Source organism: Vicugna pacos, chromosome 9 (assembly GCF_048564905.1).
Source record: "Vicugna pacos chromosome 9, VicPac4, whole genome shotgun sequence".
Classification (NCBI taxonomy): domain Eukaryota; kingdom Metazoa; phylum Chordata; class Mammalia; order Artiodactyla; family Camelidae; genus Vicugna; species Vicugna pacos.
In genome coordinates this window covers 73,610,989-73,630,013 of record NC_132995.1, presented here as the reverse complement: position 1 = coordinate 73,630,013, position 19,025 = coordinate 73,610,989, and the positions used below count along the sequence as shown (strand labels likewise).

Below are 19,025 nucleotides of genomic sequence, written 5' to 3'. Positions count from 1 at the left end.
ATAGGGACTGGGGATAGAACAGGGGAGTTCCTTTGCAGTGATGGAACAGTTATGTATCTTGATTTTGGTGGTGGTTATACAAATAAATACATGGATAAAACTCACCCCCCCCCACATGAACATATAGGAAAAACGGTGACAACTTAGTAAGGGTTATAGTCTAGTTAACAGTATTGTACTAACATCAAGTTTCTGAGTTTGATGTTGCACTGGTTATATGACATCACCATGAGGGGAAGCTGGGTGAAGGGTACGTGGAACTCTATGCACTATTTCTGCAATTCTTGGAAACTATAATTATTCCAAAATAAAAAAATGCTAAAAAATTGTGCTCAAATGCTTTTTAAAAGAATCTCAAGTATCAAAATAAGCTGTAGGCTAAAGAGATGGAAGAACTATCTCTGATTTAAACAGTTTTTTCCCAACAAAATTACTCTCTATTTCATGCCTACCTGTTGTTTCTTTACTCTATTTTTCTTGAAGCTAACTAAATACAAGCTTTTCAAGGACATAGGCTATATTTTATTCATCTCCTTCAGTGCCTGCTGCAATACAGACATTAAAAAATTAGTTAAGGTTTTAATTGAGCAAGTTATCTAATTCTGGCAAAATCTGACACATTTCTAAGGAGACCTGGAATTATGCTACCCTGACTAGCTCTGTGACCCTGGTTGCTTAGTCCTCTCTGGACCGTGAGCTCCTCATCTACAGAGTGGAGATAAAGAGTCCTACGTCAGAGGACTGTTCAGAGAATTAAATGAATTAATATACGTAAAGTATTTGAATAGTGTCTGACACGTAGGGAAAGTTCAATAAATGTTATTTTTCTAAAAATTTTTAAAAATAAGACTTCTAAGTGACTCAGTCACATGAATCAAAATGACAAACCAATAAAATGTTTAAGTGGCCATTTCCTTTAACTTCTATTGGATTTCAATGAAAAGAAGTCTGTTTATGGGGATTACATAGAAAAAAGCCCAATATGCCATCCTAACATCAGCCTTAATATTCCACCTTATAAAAATGACTGCCTGGCTCCTGCATTCAGGCCTTAAGTTCCAGATCCCATTAAAATGCTAACTAATAAAGGTACAGTCTAAATACGTGCACTATGTGACTCTCACTCAACTGACTTATTAATCTTTCACTCTTCTTAAAATGACCTTTTTCTATTCTCTGACTGATGAACTCTTATCCATCTTTGCTTAAATGTCATCTCCACTCTTAAGTCTTATCCAAGCTCTCCAGAGAGGACCTATCATACATACTGCAACCTCCCCTCTGTGGGCAAGACTGCACTCCACCCACTGACTATTGTACTTGTCGCGCGTATAAATCCTGCCACAGAGCAGGGTCCTTGACAAGTATCTGTGGATGAATGAACCAGAGTTCTTCCTGCGATACTCCCACAGCCATTTTCACTTACCGCCATAAAGCACTAGGCATACTGCTTATAATTATTTGCCATTTGTCTCCTCCCCGGGAGCTGAAGCCCTCTGAGGGCAGGGCCCATGTCTCAGCCATGTCTGCACTCCAGGTAACCAGCACAGTGACTGGAACATTCATCAGATATGCAGAGAGGTCACCATGTGCCAGGCATAGCTGCATAAGTACAATGAACAAGGCAGTGGCAGTTTCTAATGGAATGACAAACAAATACATTAAAAAGACACTTACATAGTTTTTTTTATTGGGATTAGGGCTGTGAAGAAGACAGAGCAGGGCAGTGTGACAGAGGGACGAGGACATGAGCTAGATGAAGGCTTAGTAGTCAGGGCAGGTAACGTTCGGGCTCAGAGGACGAAAAGGAGCTAGTCATGTTTAGAGCAGGGGTGAAGAGTCCCATACACAGGGAACAGCAAGTACAAAGGCTCTGAGACATGAATCATCTGGGTTTGTTGGGGAAAAAAAATGAAGGCAGGTCTGCCTGGCACTAGTAAAGTAGGGGAAGAGGGGAGGACAAGAGGTCAGAGAAGCAGGTGGGGCTGGAGAGTGCAGGCTACACTGAGAAGTTTGGACTTTAAGAACACAGAAAGCTGCTGGACAGTTTCAGGTGGGGAGTAACAGAATCTGATTTACATTAAGAAATCACATTGGTAGTCACAGACTTCCACAGACAGACAAGTTAGGAGACTCTGCAGTGAGGGGCTTGGATGGCATGGTGGCAGCGACAGTGGACAGAAACAGACAGATGAGATGACGAATTTTGAAGAGCTGGTTGGCAGGGCTTGCTACCGAACACGGGAAGTAAGGTGTGGCAGAGAGGAATCGAAGATGGCATCTGAGGACTGGAGCCAATTTACCAAGACGGGGGAAGAGAAGCAAACATCTACTGTCGTGGACTGAGAACGCTTCAGATGCCTACTGGGTGTGCACGTGGAAAAGAAGCACGTACCAGGTACTTAATATATACTTTTAATAACTAAGACTTTGAGGACGATAGACTCACCTGAAGTCAGACATACCATACAGCACTCCAACCTTGACTAACTCTGTTTACTGCTTCCAAGGTTACAGAGACAAACAAAATAATAAGTTACTGAAGTAACGAGAAGTCTCAGTTCATTTGATGAACTGTCATTTTTGGCTGCTACTGATGTTCCCTGGACCAGATTTTTAATACAAAGGTGCTGAATTTTGTGTCAGAAGTTTTAGACAAATGCTGTAACTCAGTTCTAGTATTTGTGTCACTTAGAGAAGGTCTTCTAGACACTGGAGTGGTGAGCTGCCGAGAAGAGCGAGCAACGACTCACCAAATCACTTTTACTCAAGAATAATTAAACACCATTTATGAAGCTACTGGGAGTCAAAGGTTTTTATGCTTTTGGCAATGATTTACCTTTAAAAATTCATACTTATTGAGATGCAATTTGCACAGAGTAAAATGTAGTTTTTAGTGCACAGGTCTGAGTTATGACAAACACATACAGTTAAGTAACCAAGTAACCAACCACCCAAACAACCAAGATACAGAAGAGCTTCTCACCCAAAATAGCTCCTTCAGGTCTTTTTGTAGTCAGTCTCTCCACCGCCCCTGGATGCTGGCAAGCAACCGCCTGCATTCTGTCCCATTATCTTTTTAAACTCCAGAATAGTCTTAACAAACTTAATGCCTCTTATCCACAGATGCCTGACAACCCCACTTATCTTGAAAAATACGGTATGTGAAATATCAGAACCACCTAAAAAGTATTTAATGACCTCGTAAGAAAAAAAAGCCACCCATTCCAATTATTAAGGATTGGATTCAGGCCTCCAAGCCAGAATTTATAACTTTTCTCTAAGATGTTCTTCATCTAGTAATTGGCCTGGATGAAACAACGACTTTTAATATACACTCAACAACAAGATTTACACACTTTTTCATCAGCAACCAGAGGTTTTGTGGATTGCTATCTCATCTAAAAAGTTAATTAGGACATAAAACATTACATATCCTCACAGTGGTTTCACATATGATTTTCTGTAACAGGAAACTGGTAAATATGAATTCGATTAAACTTCCAAGTTAATCTCATTTGTAAAATCCTGTAATAATACTGCTTTAATAATACTATTCCTCTTTGAAATTTAAAAAATATTTTGTTTTGACGAATATACATGATACTTAAGTTTGAAATGTACACTATTATTAATATTATTCAATTGGGTCAGTCTTTGTTAAATCTACTATGAAAGCAGGTACTTAACTTGAGCTGCTGGGATATATTTAAATTTCATACTCTTATTTAGAGGGAATGATGCTCAGTGTAATTTATTTAAAAAGTAATTTATTAATTGATTCTTAATCAGTCTGAATGAACGCATCTTCCATGATGAGTTAGAGACAGTGGCACACAGTCCAGTGGTTAAGGCCTTGGGCTTTGGAATCAGAAAGACCTGGGTTCTACACCCACTCTGTGACTGACTGGCTGTGCACACCCCAGGCAAGTAACCTCCTGCCTCACTGAGCCCCGGTTTCCTCCTCAGTTAAATGTGAGTAACACCGCTACCCAACTCAGCATGAATGCTAGGGCTGGGGACCAGGTGTGGCACATATAAATGTGCTCAGTAAATGTAAGCTATCATGTAGCAGACGGAACTTCCATTTAAAAAACACTGCAATGTTCTACTACTCAGCATTCGCTTTGAAACAACAGGGAAAGTGACTTTATTTATGTTTTACAGACGGCAAAGCGAGGGACCCGGACGGCTGAACGGAGAGCAGACGCACTGGCTCAGGGCACACGGTTAAAGCAAAGCAGAAAGGCACCAGGCCGTGCAGACAACTCTGGTAATTTAAGGCCTGAGGCTACTGTCCTTTCTAAAAGTGGGTTTTACTTTCACTTTTTAAAGCTATTTTTTTACTGGGGGGAGGCAACTTAGTCTTTTAAAAATTTATTATTATTATTATTTTAAACAGAGGAACAGGGGATTGAACCCAGGACCTTGTGCAATCTAGGCACACATTCTACCACTGAGCTTTACCCTCCTCCCACTTTAATTTTTTTTTTAAAGAAATAAAGATACTTTGATAAAAGTCCTAAGAGAGCCAAGGATGAATACAGGAGAGATCTGCATGGTGTAGTTCTGCTTTTGGTGCAGGAAAAAGGCCTCTTATCCGTTAACTTTCTCTGTGTGTAAAAAGGAATTTCAGTAAGTGGGAGTTCATTCTGTGGAGCCAACTGCATCAGAACAGCTGACTGGACACTGTTCACGTCTGAAATAACTTTGAAAACTTAGTTTAAAATGGAAATAAGTCTTTCACATTTCTCCCCTTGCCCCCCTTATTCTTTCAAAAATATTATAATAGTTATTTATTCCCTACTATTCTTTATAGGCAAATTTATGGTGCTCATAAAATGTTAAACTAAGTTAGAAGGAAACTGAGAGGACAGCCAGTCCAATCCTTTTCTTTTCAGGGAGAGAATGATGGGAACTAAAATAAAATAAAAGCCAAAGTGTGCACGGGACCAAAAGTCCTAATGTCCCACTACTCTTTCCACTACAAGGGTACCAAACACTTAGGCTGGGCAGTCACCAGGGCGCCTCTGTGTCCACACAGACACCATCCAGCACATCACTGCTTCCTTCTCACCTTAACACCTGACAGTCCCAGAGTCACCACACTCAGCCTAGCGGCTGCCAGGGACAGTGACCATGTACTGAGTGATCTAGTAAACGTAAACCCAAAATTCCCAGCTTAAAATGTGAAGACATTTTTCCTTCCTTCCATTGTGTCTCAAATTTTAGAAATAATTAATTAAACAGTTAAGAGCAATAATGATCATATCAAAAAAAAGTTGAATTCCACACACTAAAAATGCAGTTGAAGGCTGTGAGATAAACTTACCTCATCAAAAATTTAAAAAATAAACAGAAGCAAAATTGATCTACGGCGAAAGAAATCAGAAAGTGGTTGCCTGGGGCCAGAAGCTGACTGGGAAGGGGCAGGTGGGGCAATGGAAGTGTTCTGTATCTCGACAGAGATGTGCTCAAACTGTATGCTTAAGATCTGGGCATTTCACTGTTTGTAAATTATACCTTTCCAAAAAAACCCACAAAAAACAAAAAAAACTAAACTACTCATGTGGAAAATTCAGATTTTAAAATTCTCACCCAAAGGAGGGACTTGAACCGAGATCCAGCTGGTGAAAGGCAATGGCCAAGCTGATAGAGATCTTCCCAAAGCTGCCTTTCTGTTCAACTGTTCATGAGAATAACAACCACTGTGCCAGAACTCGTGTACAAGGAAAGCGAGTAAAGAGTTTCTTTGAAGCTAAGCAGATGAATGGATTCTGCCTTACCAGGAATGAGTACCACTTAAGAATTGTGTACACTGCTGCGAAGTGCATTTAGAATTCAGTCATAGAACCTCATCCTAAAGACCACAGAGAACTTAAGACCTTTACAGATAAGGAAGGCAAGGTCTAATACAGTGCTCTGAGTAAGTTTTCACATTTCTATTTCCCATACTACTTTCCTATAAAAACTTGAGTGTGTATGACATTCTGCCGACTACATATCAAATTTGGTAACAGAGTTTTGACAAAACAAGAAGAGTAATAAAATAGAAAAACTGGTCCTTCTCTGGCTGACAAGCAAGCACATGATGTAGGCTTAGGAACCACAGATGGACATGAGCACAGATCGGTCACAGATACTGCCCTGTGAGTTCTTATCGCCATGAGACAAAGGGGAGAAGAGGGCAAATTTGGAGTTCAAGTTATAGTTAGAAAGGGAAGACAAACTTCTCACCTCTTTTAGCAAAGTTCACTGAAATTATAAATTTTAGCATACATTAGTAAAAGGTCTGGTGTAATGTCCAGCATACCGACAAATGGCAGCTGTTTAAGAAAACAATACATCCTGTGCCTAGTGAAGAATCCACGGGACAATGGCCTTCCCTCTTCTCTGACCGTCATACGTACCAAATCTGGCTTCACTCGGTGAGTCAGGGGGAAGGAGAGCCACGTGGAGTACAAGGTGGTGAGCACCGTGGAGAGCCAGGACTGCTGGACCTCGCGGCTCCTGGGAATGCGGTGAATGCAGTACTGGGGAAACTAGAAGGAAATAGTGAAAACCCAGATCAATTTGGCCACTGACACCAAAGTCAAACACAGTAACAGCATACATTTGTACGAACAGGAAATGCTTTCTTGATTATTTTAAATTTTCACTGTAACTTCTTTTAATTTATAAAGACTTTTGTGTTTTATACAACACGAATCATTGGTTTATGACAAAAAGGCTCCTAAATGTGATTCCAAAATGTTAAAGTCAGTATTGGGAATAAGTTGGGGGAAATTTCCTATAAAATATGTTTTAGGCAAAGAGCTAATATATTAATATACAAAGAGTTCTCACAAATCAATATAGAAGACAAATAACCAGTATCAAGGTAAACAAAGGAGGTGAGCAGACAATTCCAAACAGAAGAAACACAAACGGCCAATAAACATATGAAATGATGGTTAACAATTAAACACAGAAGAAAGTAATGAGGCATTTTTCACCTACCCGACTGGCAGAGATTACGGATACTCAGCGTTGTTGAGGAGGCAAGGACACAGACATTGGGCGAGTACACCGGTGCAACGTTTTGGGAGAGCAATTTGGAAACATCTGTCAGAATTTTAAGTTTGTCTACTTTTTTTTAATTGAAGTATACTTGATTTACAATGTTGTGTTAGTTTCTGGTGGATAGCATGGTGATTCAGTTTTATATATATATATATATGAAATCTTTTTCATCACAGGTTATTGCAAGCTATTGAATACTGTGCCATACAGTAGGACCTTGTTGTTTATAAATGTGTCAACTTTTGATCTAGCCTTCCTGCTTCCAGAAATATATTCCACAGATTTGCCCACACGCCGTCCACTGTACCACTGTTCGTATTTGTGGAAATGAAACAGCCCAGATAGCCTCGCGTAGGGAACGGAGAAGTCTACATGATAAAATATACGAAGACACATGAACAAATAACACAGATTTACATGAACATACATGCAAGGTGTGTCCAGATAAACTGTTAAGAGTCAGTGTGCACATTGCAGGGCAGTATGTTTAACGTGAGCCAATGTGTATTAGCAACGCACGCAGCTGTGTGTTTGTATACATACATGTACACAAATTAATGTCTGCATGAAGAAAATCTAGAATTGTTTGCCACAAATTGTATCTGATGAGGAAAGGATTACACAGGGGATTGAATACCAGAAGGCGAGAATCACTGGGGGTTTCCTAGAACCTGGCTACCACAAACGTTATGTCAGTGCCGAGTGAAGGACTAAACATCTAACACACACCCGCCCCCAGCTTTGGCCTTGAGGAGCAACATGCTTTTTGAGAAAAGAACAGAAAAGCTTTTTCCTAAACTAGTGGAAGACACAAAACTACTGGTCCTAAGGTTGTGTGCGTTTAGTGAAAGGTGTGAAATTGTGCGTGGGGGCTTGTGTAACGCTGCAGGATGGCACGAATGTCGCTCCCACGGACCGTGCATGTGACCGCTCCGCTTCAGACACGATGGGAAAGGGCATTCCCTCCTCCTCCCATGTTGCACCCGTGGAGAAGGAGCGATCTGGGCTCAGTGTTATTCACTATTTGTACTTACTTATTCATCATTTATTAAATCGATGTTTTTTCTTTCTTTCCAAAGGATTAAGGTGCTAAATGCTGAACTAGAAGATAATACCGAACAGTTCCCAAACTAGAGACCGCAAGGAGCAGCATCCAAGAGGGGGCAGCCTCGTAAGGACTCCTGTTTGAGGCTTGTATTTGCCTGATTTATGGAGATTATTAATTGAAAAGCATGTAATTGGTAAAAGAGTGCTGAAGCCAAGTCCCCTTAAAACCAAATTCCCTCACCGAGTTTATGATTAATTCCTCTGTCCAAAATTTTATTCCCTTTCTTGTCCTCTCTGACCTCAATCCTGTGCTGACTGAACCCCAGTCTAACAGTCAGATGACTAAAACCGCTGCTGTGGGTAACGTGTTAATGTACTAAAACTGCTATCACAGACACCACTAACATACAAACCCAGACGGCTCCTCCAAGGCAAGATGATCTAGCAGATCCCCGAGCCGCGGACCACATGGCCTGAGGTTCATAAACCAGGGACAGATGGATGCTCGAAACTGTGACTAAGAAATGTCACAAGACACTTAATCCCTGCCTTTGTTCCTCCCTTTAAAACACCCCTAACTCAGACAGCAAGTGGGAGTGGGCCTGAGGCTCGTCTCCCACTCCCTTGCTTGGGGCCCTGCAATAAACCCTTACTTTGCTGCAAACTCTCGCTGTCAGAGTCTGGCTTTCTGCACTGTGGGCACATGTGCCCTTCACTCGGTTTCAGCAATACAGACACCAAATCCGTTATCAGAAACCATTCAGAAGATCAAGCCCTACACAAAGTCTTTTTTGCCGAGGCGTGGCGGATGCTATGATCCACATCTTTGACCTGGGGCATAAGAGGGCAAAAGTGGGTGAGTTCCCACTCTGTGGCCACATGGGGTCAGATGAGTATGAGCAGCTCTCCTCTGAAGCCCTGGAGGCTGCCCATATTTGTGCCAACAAGTCCATGGTGAAAAGCTGTGGCTAAGATGGTTTTCACAACCGAGCACGGATCTGACCCTCCCATGTCATCTGCATGGACAAGATGTTGTCCTGTGCTGACAGGCTTCAGATAAGTATGTGCAGGGCCTTTGGAAAGACCCAGGGAAGACACCAGCCAAGTCTTCACGTCCATCCACATCAAGCTATGGAACAAGGAGCATGTGGCTGAGGCCCTGTGCAGGACCAAATTCAAGTTCCGCCACCACCAGAAAGTCCGTATCTCCAAGAAGTGGGGATTTACCAAGTTCAATGCAGATGAGTTCGAAAACATGGTGGCAGAAAAGTGGCTCATTTGGGATGACTGTGGGGTCAAATACATCCCTAATCATGGCCCTCTCAACAAATGGCCAGCCCTGCACTCACGAGAGCCTTGGTGCCACCCCCTCCTTACTCATTCCCAGCAATGAATCCTACTTCCTTGTCTGAAAAAAAAAAAAGAAAAAAAAAGAAAAACCCAAAACTCTTTTGGTTCAGAAGTGTTTCAAACAGGTAATAATGGTGCACATACCATTTATTACATAATATTCACGTTTGATGTTTGGAGAAGTAACCAAACACATTAATATTTCTGCAGCAAGACGCAAACAGTCACACTAAGTAGGATAAAGACTGTAAGCCTCACGTCAGCTCAAACCAGGATTTGTTGTCAAATGAACTTGTGACAAACTCGGGACTTCTTTGTTCTCCCCTCAGTTCTCTTGAGTTTTTTCAGATGAGGGACCATGGACCTGTAATACAAAACACACTTGAACCCAATCAGATGTCATTATTATTATAGTAAAAATAACCCAGTAGGGCCTTATTATAAACGATTTTTGACGTGACTTCCACATTTTGAGGCCTGACCTCAATAGCTGTGATATTTTCTTCAGAAAAGCCTGGGTGTGTTCCTGAACGCAAGCTGGTGCGCCCAACGCTCAGGCAGGCCAAACTGAAATACGGGAGCTTAGAGCAGAGAAAGGTTCACTACAGGGCTGGGCAAGGAGAACGGGTGGCTCATGCTCAAAAACCCCAAACTCTCCCAATGGTTTTCAGGGAGCAGTTTCTGACAGGCAGAATTCAGGGTGAGGGCGGCAGGGCCCGTGGCTTTCTTCTGTTTGTTGATGAGGTAACAGGGCAGTGCCCCAGGCGTCTTGTGCTCAGCCTGAAGGTCCATCCCCCAGCTGGGTGGGGCCCTAGCCCCTACAGAAGAACTCCAAGGGATTGTTACGCATGTTCCTTGAGGAGGAACCAGGACCCTGCTTTAACGCCCCCGCTGCTGCACCATCTTTCCCGATCGCTCCTCCTTCGTGTCTGCATTCCCTTACTTCTCGGATGAGTAACCATTTGCATCTGCTCTTTGGTACTCAGGAAGGTCTAGGAGGCTGAAGTCTTCGTCCTATGGAAAGGACTGGTACCGGGAGGGCCTCACAGGGTCCCGCTTGGTCTCAGGCGTTTACCACATCCCTTGAATCTTCTAAAGCTGTGAGCATACAACTTTGCGAAGAAGCAATGAACACCGTTTCTGGATATTTTTAGTGTCCTGAGGGACCAGTTCAACTCTGGCTCTGGAAGCCCAGCTCCTCTGACTCCCTCTGAGCTCCAGAGAGGCAGACACAGCGGCCTGGCAAGGCCTATGCAAGGTGTCTGGGTTTGGAGACAGCTCTCTTAGACCTGGACATGGAAGAAGAGCCTGCAGAGGTACAGGCTGAGGGAGCAGAGAAAATGGGATTGTGGGCTCCAGTCCCTTCCCAGAAGAAGGAAACTAGAAAAACAGCCCTGAGGGTAAGGGAAAAAGGTGGTAACAAAAGAGTGATGACCTCTCTTTTGACTTCAGATCAGTCGCCAGGCTGAGGAGGGGAGTCTCAGTTCCATTTGCGGGCTGGTGCTAACTGGACCAATGACGGCATGCCTACAGCGATCACTCAGCCAGTTTGCACAGGATGATCCCAGTTTACACCTGTGGTTCCAGCATAATTATTAAAAGTGCCCCTGCTCACAGAAATCCCCCAATTTAAATGATAAAGTATATAGTTACCCATAGGGCTGGGCAGTGAGGAGCTTCTTCCAAGTCACAGGAAAGGAAATTTATTCAGAACATCCTGATGCAACATGATGCAAGAGTCTACATTACTGTCAAGGAAGAGAGTTTAAGAGGTGGCTGGGAAGGAAGCCAAGCTGGAGGCCCTACCAGAGAGATAAACAGGAAAACAGAAAGGTGGTGTGACCAGCATGGGGAAAGGCGGAGTGGCGGGGGCCAGAACCACAACCCTCCCTGGCCAGGGACAGGAGGGTCCATACGGTGCCAACTCTCTGGCTTGCGCTCTACCCTACAGAGGCCTGTACCCCTGAACCCCATCCAAGTCTTCCTCACATTACGACATTAGGTAAGTTCCGGTAGGTACCTGGAAATCCTACCAAAAAGGAGCTCTCTCTCCAAATCCAAGTCTCCTCCCTCCCTCCCGTCCCCAACCTGATCAGTTCTCAGAAGTACCCCACCCAGCTAACCCTCCTCAGTGATCTTGCTCCAGCCACTGTGCACACTCTTCCCTCCTCCAGCACCAGGCTTGCTTTATGCTTTATAATTACTCTACTTTCTCTGCTGGCATACTGTATGTTTGTTTATTTACTGTCTGTCCTCCATTAGCACACAGCTTCGCTCAGGAGGCCGGGAACTTGAAACCACCGCAGCCTCAGTGCATGTAGGAGTATTTGGTTTACAGGGGGTGCTCCAAAGCATTTACTGAATGAATGAGTCACCAGGGTATTGCAATATTAATATAAAATAATCCAGTCCTCTGTCACCTAGCTGAGATGTCCTTAGACTGAGAACACAGAAAGGACACAAAGGAGGTAATTTCAAAGTGCTTATTACTTAAGGCCTCATTGGTAAGGTCCACTCAATCAACGGGCCGAACTGAACAGAATTACTGGGTCTAGAGGGAAAACACAAAGCAGGGGACTGAGAGTTGAAAAACTGCCAGAGTCAGGGGTTTCGGCCCCCAAGGGGAGATGAGAAGGAACCAAAGACAAACAGCCCCTCCGCATCAGTGTGTCTGAGGTACACAGCCGAGACGTCTCCCTGTGGAACCAGCCATTCACAAGGGCCTCAGGCACTTCTCAGCCCTTGTGGGTCCTCTCCCCAGAAAACAGGTCCACGAGAGAGGAGTGTCCCGAGGCCTTGAGGGTGAGTGCAGAGGGGAAGGGAGCCTGCCAGGTAAAAGTGAGCAGAGCCTCTCACTCTGCACCTAAAACTGCTTAAAAAATTCTCTGCCCCCTGCTTCTGCATTAAACTGGCTATGCAGGCGTGCAGTCCAGTGCACAGTAACCTGGGGTCATCCTGACAGGGACGGAGTCCTCCCATTAGCTACGCCTGATACACAGAAGCTGGTGCTGGGGTGTCTGATGTCCTGTGTCGCCGAGAAGAAAACACTGAGAGCCAGGCCGTGAAAAAACCTCGAGAGAGTTTTAGAAAATAACATAGTTTTATACATAGTTTAAAAAAGATAATCAAATATACAAAGAAGTAAGTGAAGAAAAATTATCTCAGTCTTCACAAAAGTTCCCTGGAAGACAAAGGAACGGGACAGAGGTTCAGAGAGATGCAATTTAGGCTTGGCTAGGACCGGGCATTCCTAGGAACTGTGGCATCTAGAGAAATCCAAGTGAAGGCGTCTTTACAGACCTACTGTTTTTGTTAGTTGTTCCTTTGCCTTGAGGGAACTGTCCCTGATCCTCTTCATGTCCTATGAACGGGATGCAGGACACAGAGGATTCGCCATCCATCATTTTACACCCCCACCCCCCCAGACCCAACACTCGGTTCAGGAGTGGTCACATGACCCAAGCAGGGTCAGTCTTTTCCTCGAATCTTACAGAGACCCAGGGAAAGTTCTTCCTCTGAGAATCACTGCGGGCTGGCTGCTCTCGGTCCATTCTACTGGGGTGTGAGATACAGACTGGTTTTAGTGTTCCTCTATTGGCCAGGCTTTTCTATAACAACTCCAAACTGAACTATCATACCTGCCGCCAACTGCTGTTCCTGCCAGAAACTGACAAACGAACAGCAGAATCCATCATGAACAGATTTCCTGTGTAGACGTGACGATCGGGAAGATCTGCGTCGGGGCTGGCAGGGGCGGGGTTGAGGGGGGCACTGCCCCATGTTTCCTTCTTCCCAAACCTCTACGTACTCTCCCCACCTACCCACCTACTGCCAGCATCGCCTCCACTCTCCCTCTCACCACCATCTCTCACCATGACTGTTACAACGGCCTCTTTTCAACTGACGTACAGCCAATTATACAGTTGGCTCTCCTCTGGCTCCCCTTCATTTCATTCTCTGCAGAATCTCCAGAGCGATCTTTCTATAATGCACTGCAGATCTCTCCTTTCATTCTCCTGCTCAAAACCCTCCAAAGGCTTGCCACTGCACTTGGGATAGGATCCAAGTTTCTTACAAAGACCTCCAAGGTCCCATGTCATCCGGGCTGGCTCCGCTCCCTGATCGCCCCCTGCTCACTCCCTCCAGCCACACCAGGCTTCTTTCTGCTGTCTGAGGTGTCAGGCGCATTCTTCCTTTCTGCTTATTCTGAGCAGTCTGCTCTGCCCGGACTGTCTCACAGGAGGCTCCTTCCTGCAAACCACGTGTCCCGTGAGCATTACCTCCACAGAGGAGCCAGCTCTCCCCCACCACTCACTCCCCTCAGTACACGGCTGCCCTCCACCGCACTGTCCTGTTTTTACCATCTTCAGAGCAATTATTGGTAATTCAAGTTAACTTGCTCATTTACGGCTTGTTCAGTTGCTGTCTGCCTCTCTCCCCAGAATGCAAACTCTCTGAGCGGAAAGAATTTCATCTTGCTCCCTGCTGTAATCCTGACGCGCAGAACAGTGTTTCAGACGTCCTGAGTGCTCTGTCCCCAACTGATAAATAGACAGATGACTGTCATTACGGTGTCTACAAGTTCAGTCTGTGGTCTGTGCTAGGGAAGATGCTGACTCCTGTCTCATAACAGCTCAGGGTCGTAAGAGACCAGTTCATCCGACCTCCGCCCTTCACAGATGAGGCACCTGAACTTTCCCAAGGGGGCAGAGAACGAAAGTCATCGAGGCAGACCTGAATCCGGGCCTTCCACGGGTCCTGAGGTATGCTGCTGGCTCAGCCTTCTGCAGGTGGTTTGTGGGGCCCTGTGCCTCACTGGAGGAGCCTGGCTCCCCAGCACACAGTGAGCTGGACCAGTTTCCTCTGGAGCTGTGCTCCTGGCCTCCTGTTGTTTCTGCAGATGGCCAACTACCCATTCCATCCTGACCCATTTCCTTTTCCTTCTCCGTGCCACATCTCACCAGCCCTGTGTATCCACAGCTTCCAGCCCCCAGAGTGGCTGTGTCTTTCCCCAGCTCTCTGGGAACTGAGCTCCTGGCCTCCTCCCATCCGTCTGAGCCCCACTCTGCACGCAGGTTTGGCGTACCGCCCCCACCTCTCACGTTACCAATGACCTCCTCCCCTGTGCCTGAACTTTTCTGGGGAAAAACCAGAATAAAAATACAGGGCTTTAGAAATCTTCAGACTTTTCTGTTGAACCTTCAGCAGCCAAGTGGGCTACACACTCCTAGACAGCGTGCTTTAGCTGAGTCCTCTTTGTTCTGTGCCGGCCAGTGCGCACATCCCGCAGGACATGCATGTTTTGCACCACAGTCCAGTCTCTTTCACACAACTGGCTATAACATAAAAGATAAAGAAGAGAGACTCTTTCTCTCTTATTCTCTCTCCACCGTATAGTTAGTGAAACATCCTTTCCATCTCTCTATATAAGCTTCCTAATTAAGCAGTGGTGGGGACCATGCCCTACATTACTGCGTATGCCACACCGCCTCCCACACATGCTTGACTGACGCATAACTAAACACATAGTGACAAGACAGACAGCAGAGGTAGAATGCATAAGAGTAAGAAAATGAAGTGGAGAAGTGGATTTTTTTTGTCGTCTAGCTTGTCTGAAATGATGTGAAATACTGAGTTAAATGCTAATAGTATATGACAACTTGTAACTTTCAAAGCATCTCTCAGAATTACATCACTGCTACAACCCACAAACATATTTGGCTTTAGATTTGTGACAAACTAAATAGAAGTTTATAGTGATTTAGATGGAAATAATTCCACCAAGGAATCCAGATGGCACCAGAAACCACAACAGAGCAGGTCAAGCGGTCTATGAAGTCATTCTGTGCTGTTACCACACACTGAAATGTACAATACGTTTATTATTTAATGAATGCCACACTATTGCAGAATCTTGGAAACAAGACAAAATGAAAATGGTAAAATTTCATTCAACCGAAAATGGTTTCAGCTTTCCTTCGTAACTATTTTTTTAATAATGAAAATTATAATATATAGTACATGTGTGCTGGATGATTCAACCAACCATTCTGAAATCTAGACGACCATGATTTCTCCCTCCAAAAAAGTTTTTAGACGCCTGTCCTTCAAGTACTTGGTGGTCGCTCACTTCATGGTGGCTGATGAGGAGGTACCGTGAGGAGACTTACGAGGAAGGTGCTGTGGGCTCCAGGCTGGGTCCTGAGGATCACCGGCTCCGTCACCTTGGAGAGGCAGACTCTCTGGACCTCAGTCTCTCCCTGTGAAGCAGGGAGGCCTGGCTGAGACTGGGGGTCCTCCACTGGCCTCTGTGATCCCACAACCGGCTGTGAAGGCTGACTTGTCGAAGACCAGCGAGGCCCCTGCTCCTGCCCTTGACTTGTACTCACTCCTCACTTTACCTTGAGATCTTCCTGGCCGGGAGGTCTCAGGCCTCAGGGAAATGAAAAAGTAATTTGTTCTTGAAACAGTTATGGAATCTGGCGCATAAGAGCTCTAAAGCCCTTCACAATGAACATTAATTGCCCTCTTCCCAGCCTTTTACTGCCCCCTCATTCTGCCAGCAAGAAGCCAGTTTTCCTTTGGGCAACTCACTCTGTCCACATTCTCAGCCAGATGGGTTTGGTGGGATTTCAGCCTGTTTTCTTCACTCCCCACCGACAGCTCCAAGAGTGGCCGGGAACGGCTTTGTCAACATGGAACAATACTCATCCTGGGCCCCAGTGGCTGGCTCAAAATGGGATTACGACCCACTGAAGACCATCAGGCAGGAGACGCTGGCTGGGACTCCTGGGGAAAAGACGCTCCACTGCTCCCTCACCTACAGGCTGTAAGAGACCGTTCTCTTCCTCAACAGTTTAGTGCAGGGACAAGAAGCCAGGGGGTGCTAATGCTTTCTGTTGCCCTGAGGGGAGAGTCTGGAGGACCCGCTGGGGGAGCCGATGGCGACGACGCTGCAGAGGATGGAGCAAGACACTCTCACAATCCTCGGTGACCTCCCTGGGCAGCGGGACCAAATCTCACCAGAAACAAGACTGAATTTTTCCCATTTTGTAAGTCAACAAATCACCGTTCAAGCCAGCCATGAGTTTAGTTTTATGTCACCTGCAGTTGAAACACCCTTCCTTTTAGCTTCAAAATGGTATGAACTTAAGACTGCGTTCTTGTCCTAACACGGAAAACACATTAAAATCACAGATGAAGCAGCTGTTTACGACACTGGACACGAGAGCTGCACTGTTCACTGCGAGCACAGGGAAGCTCCCAAGAGCACCTACCAGGTGACGGAACTGGCCCAGGAGCACAAGGTAAACCAGACGGTTAGAAGGAACTGACCAGAGCCTGCCTGGGCGGAAGTGGGGCAGACAGGGGTCTGTACTGGGGACCGAGGCAGCGGGCCGACCCGGCAGGAGGGAACCTAGGAAAAGGCAGCCATCAGAAATGTAGACTCCAGGCGGGCGCGGACGGGTCCTAGGGTGGCTGGCCTGGAGCAGCGGCCTCGCTGGTCTTTGACAAGTCAGACTTGGCAGCCGGCTGTGGGATCACGGAGGCTAGCGGAGGACCGCTGGTCTCAGCCAGGCCTCCCTGCTTCACAAGGAGAGACGAGGTCCAGGGAGGCTCACACGCTCAACGTGACAGAGCAGTGATCTGCAGGCCGGGGCCCACAGCTGCTTCATCATGGGTCACTTCGTGGCACTTCACCCTCTACCATGACTCGAGCATCTGTCACGTCCTTGAAGGACCAGCGACTGTCCTCTGCACCCACTATTCCACTTCTCCCATCCCATGCTCAGCTCTGTGGTCAGCCCTGTTGAAAATGCAAATTCACCACCAGTCAGCCTCACTACTGCCGGGCTTGGAACGACATGGTCCCTGGGAGGGCTGTAACTACTGGCTCCAAAATTATTTCCTGGAGCTTAATGGCTAAAAGGGACCAAAGAACCTCCATCTGTGCAAAAGGAAGGATAAAGGGAAACAGGACACATCCTGACTCTGTGACGACAAGAACAAAAGACAAATTACTGTATGTTGGGTTCATAACATAAGTACAAAAAAATTTTTTAAAGGCTATTTATGTAAATGTTTAAATTCAAACACCGGTTATTAGAATGTCTTTAATTTGCTTTAAAAATGGAGAAACAACAGCACCATATGGTAAGTGTTACTAGCTCTGCATGTTATGAGCCTCCCACATACATTTCACCGGCGCAGGGAAAACAGCTAAATTACCAGAAGGTTGAAATAACTGCAATGTTATTCGCAGCTATTTCAGTTCCATCAGTTCAGAATCTGATTCGAAGGAAGTCTAACCTTACCTGCCTTTGTTGTAGAGATGGAGGATGGGACAACTAAGGTTTCAGAAGGAATTTACGAAATTAAACTACTTAAAATACTTTAGAACCAAGTATGCGTCTATCTGATGCACTGTTTTGAAAATAATTGTTTATTCACTGAAATACCCACATCAGGGTCTCTATTTGCAATAGATTTCAAATACTTTCTGTTTAAGATACTTCCCTCATTTAGAATTATCTTCTTCTAAATTAGAGATGTTTTTGAACTTTAACTGAATATAGTTAAGGTCCATTATAAAGAGGAAAAGTACAGATATACACTAGTCACATTCTAAAAAGGTAAATATGTTACACCCTGAGTTGTAACACATCATTTAGAGACTGAAACAAAACCCCACAACTGCAATTACATAGTTCACAAACTTCTTTCTTTTAGAATTGCTTGGGAATTACGAAAGAATGCATCAACATTAGATTTAGAAATCTCAGCAAGTTCTATGGAGTCTCAGCCACTGTGCGAAGGGAGCACCCCACCTCGTGGACAACAGCGGCTGTTATGTGGGAGCACGGCATGTTAATTTCAGAAGCACTGACAGGTGAATCCTGCAATCACCAAACTGTCCCTGGACCAAACATACATATGGACAAAGAGATGCAACCAAAAGAAACCCTAAGTGATTAAAGTAACAGGAAAACTAACGTGCTTCCAAAATACAGTCCCGCTAGTCCAAAAACACTACTGCTGATGCTGTGTGGGCTTAAAAAATTATTACTTCCACCGGGGCTTTCATTTCTTCTTAGCTTCACTTCTTAGAAACAAAAAAGACCCTTTCATTGTTTTCTAATTATAGCCTAAATTATAACCTAAGAAAACACAAAAATGTCAAACTAAAACAAAAATCAACCATTATTCATAACCCGAAGATGATCCCTCTACCCTCTCTGCACAACCTTAAAAAACATCAGATCACTTAGACCCTTTCCGCAGCTGAATTCAAGGATGGTCTCAGGTTTCTAAAACTGAAATAATTTCTTGTCTTGTCATTAACCCACTGCTTTCCCAATCTCCCATCACGGTTCTAGTCAAAACACACCCTCCGTTTGTCTGAACAAGCCCTGCACTCCCCAACTTCCTTACTTCTTCCCATGTTCGCTCTTCACGTCCCTTCACCCTTTGGAGAAGCCCCCGTGTCGGCCCCAACACTCTACCCGCCAGACCTCCCCTCCGCTGCAGCCTCTGTCCGCTCTCTCTAGACCTGCTGCCATCGTCTT

At 45.0% G+C, this 19,025-nt stretch overlaps 1 protein-coding gene and 1 pseudogene across 1 annotated transcript in view; one reads left to right on the top strand and one right to left on the bottom strand.

Moving 5' to 3' along the window:
• The window catches only part of ALG14 (ALG14 UDP-N-acetylglucosaminyltransferase subunit), a 79,314-nt gene that overhangs the window by 41,162 nt on the left and 19,127 nt on the right, over positions 1–19,025 (bottom strand). Inside the window, exon 3 of the mRNA XM_006197341.4 lies at positions 6,411–6,542. Coding sequence (XP_006197403.1) covers positions 6,411–6,542 — 132 coding nt within the window. The remainder of the gene's footprint in view (positions 1–6,410; positions 6,543–19,025) is intronic.
• Positions 7,962–9,502, top strand: LOC140698560 (large ribosomal subunit protein uL16-like; annotated as a pseudogene).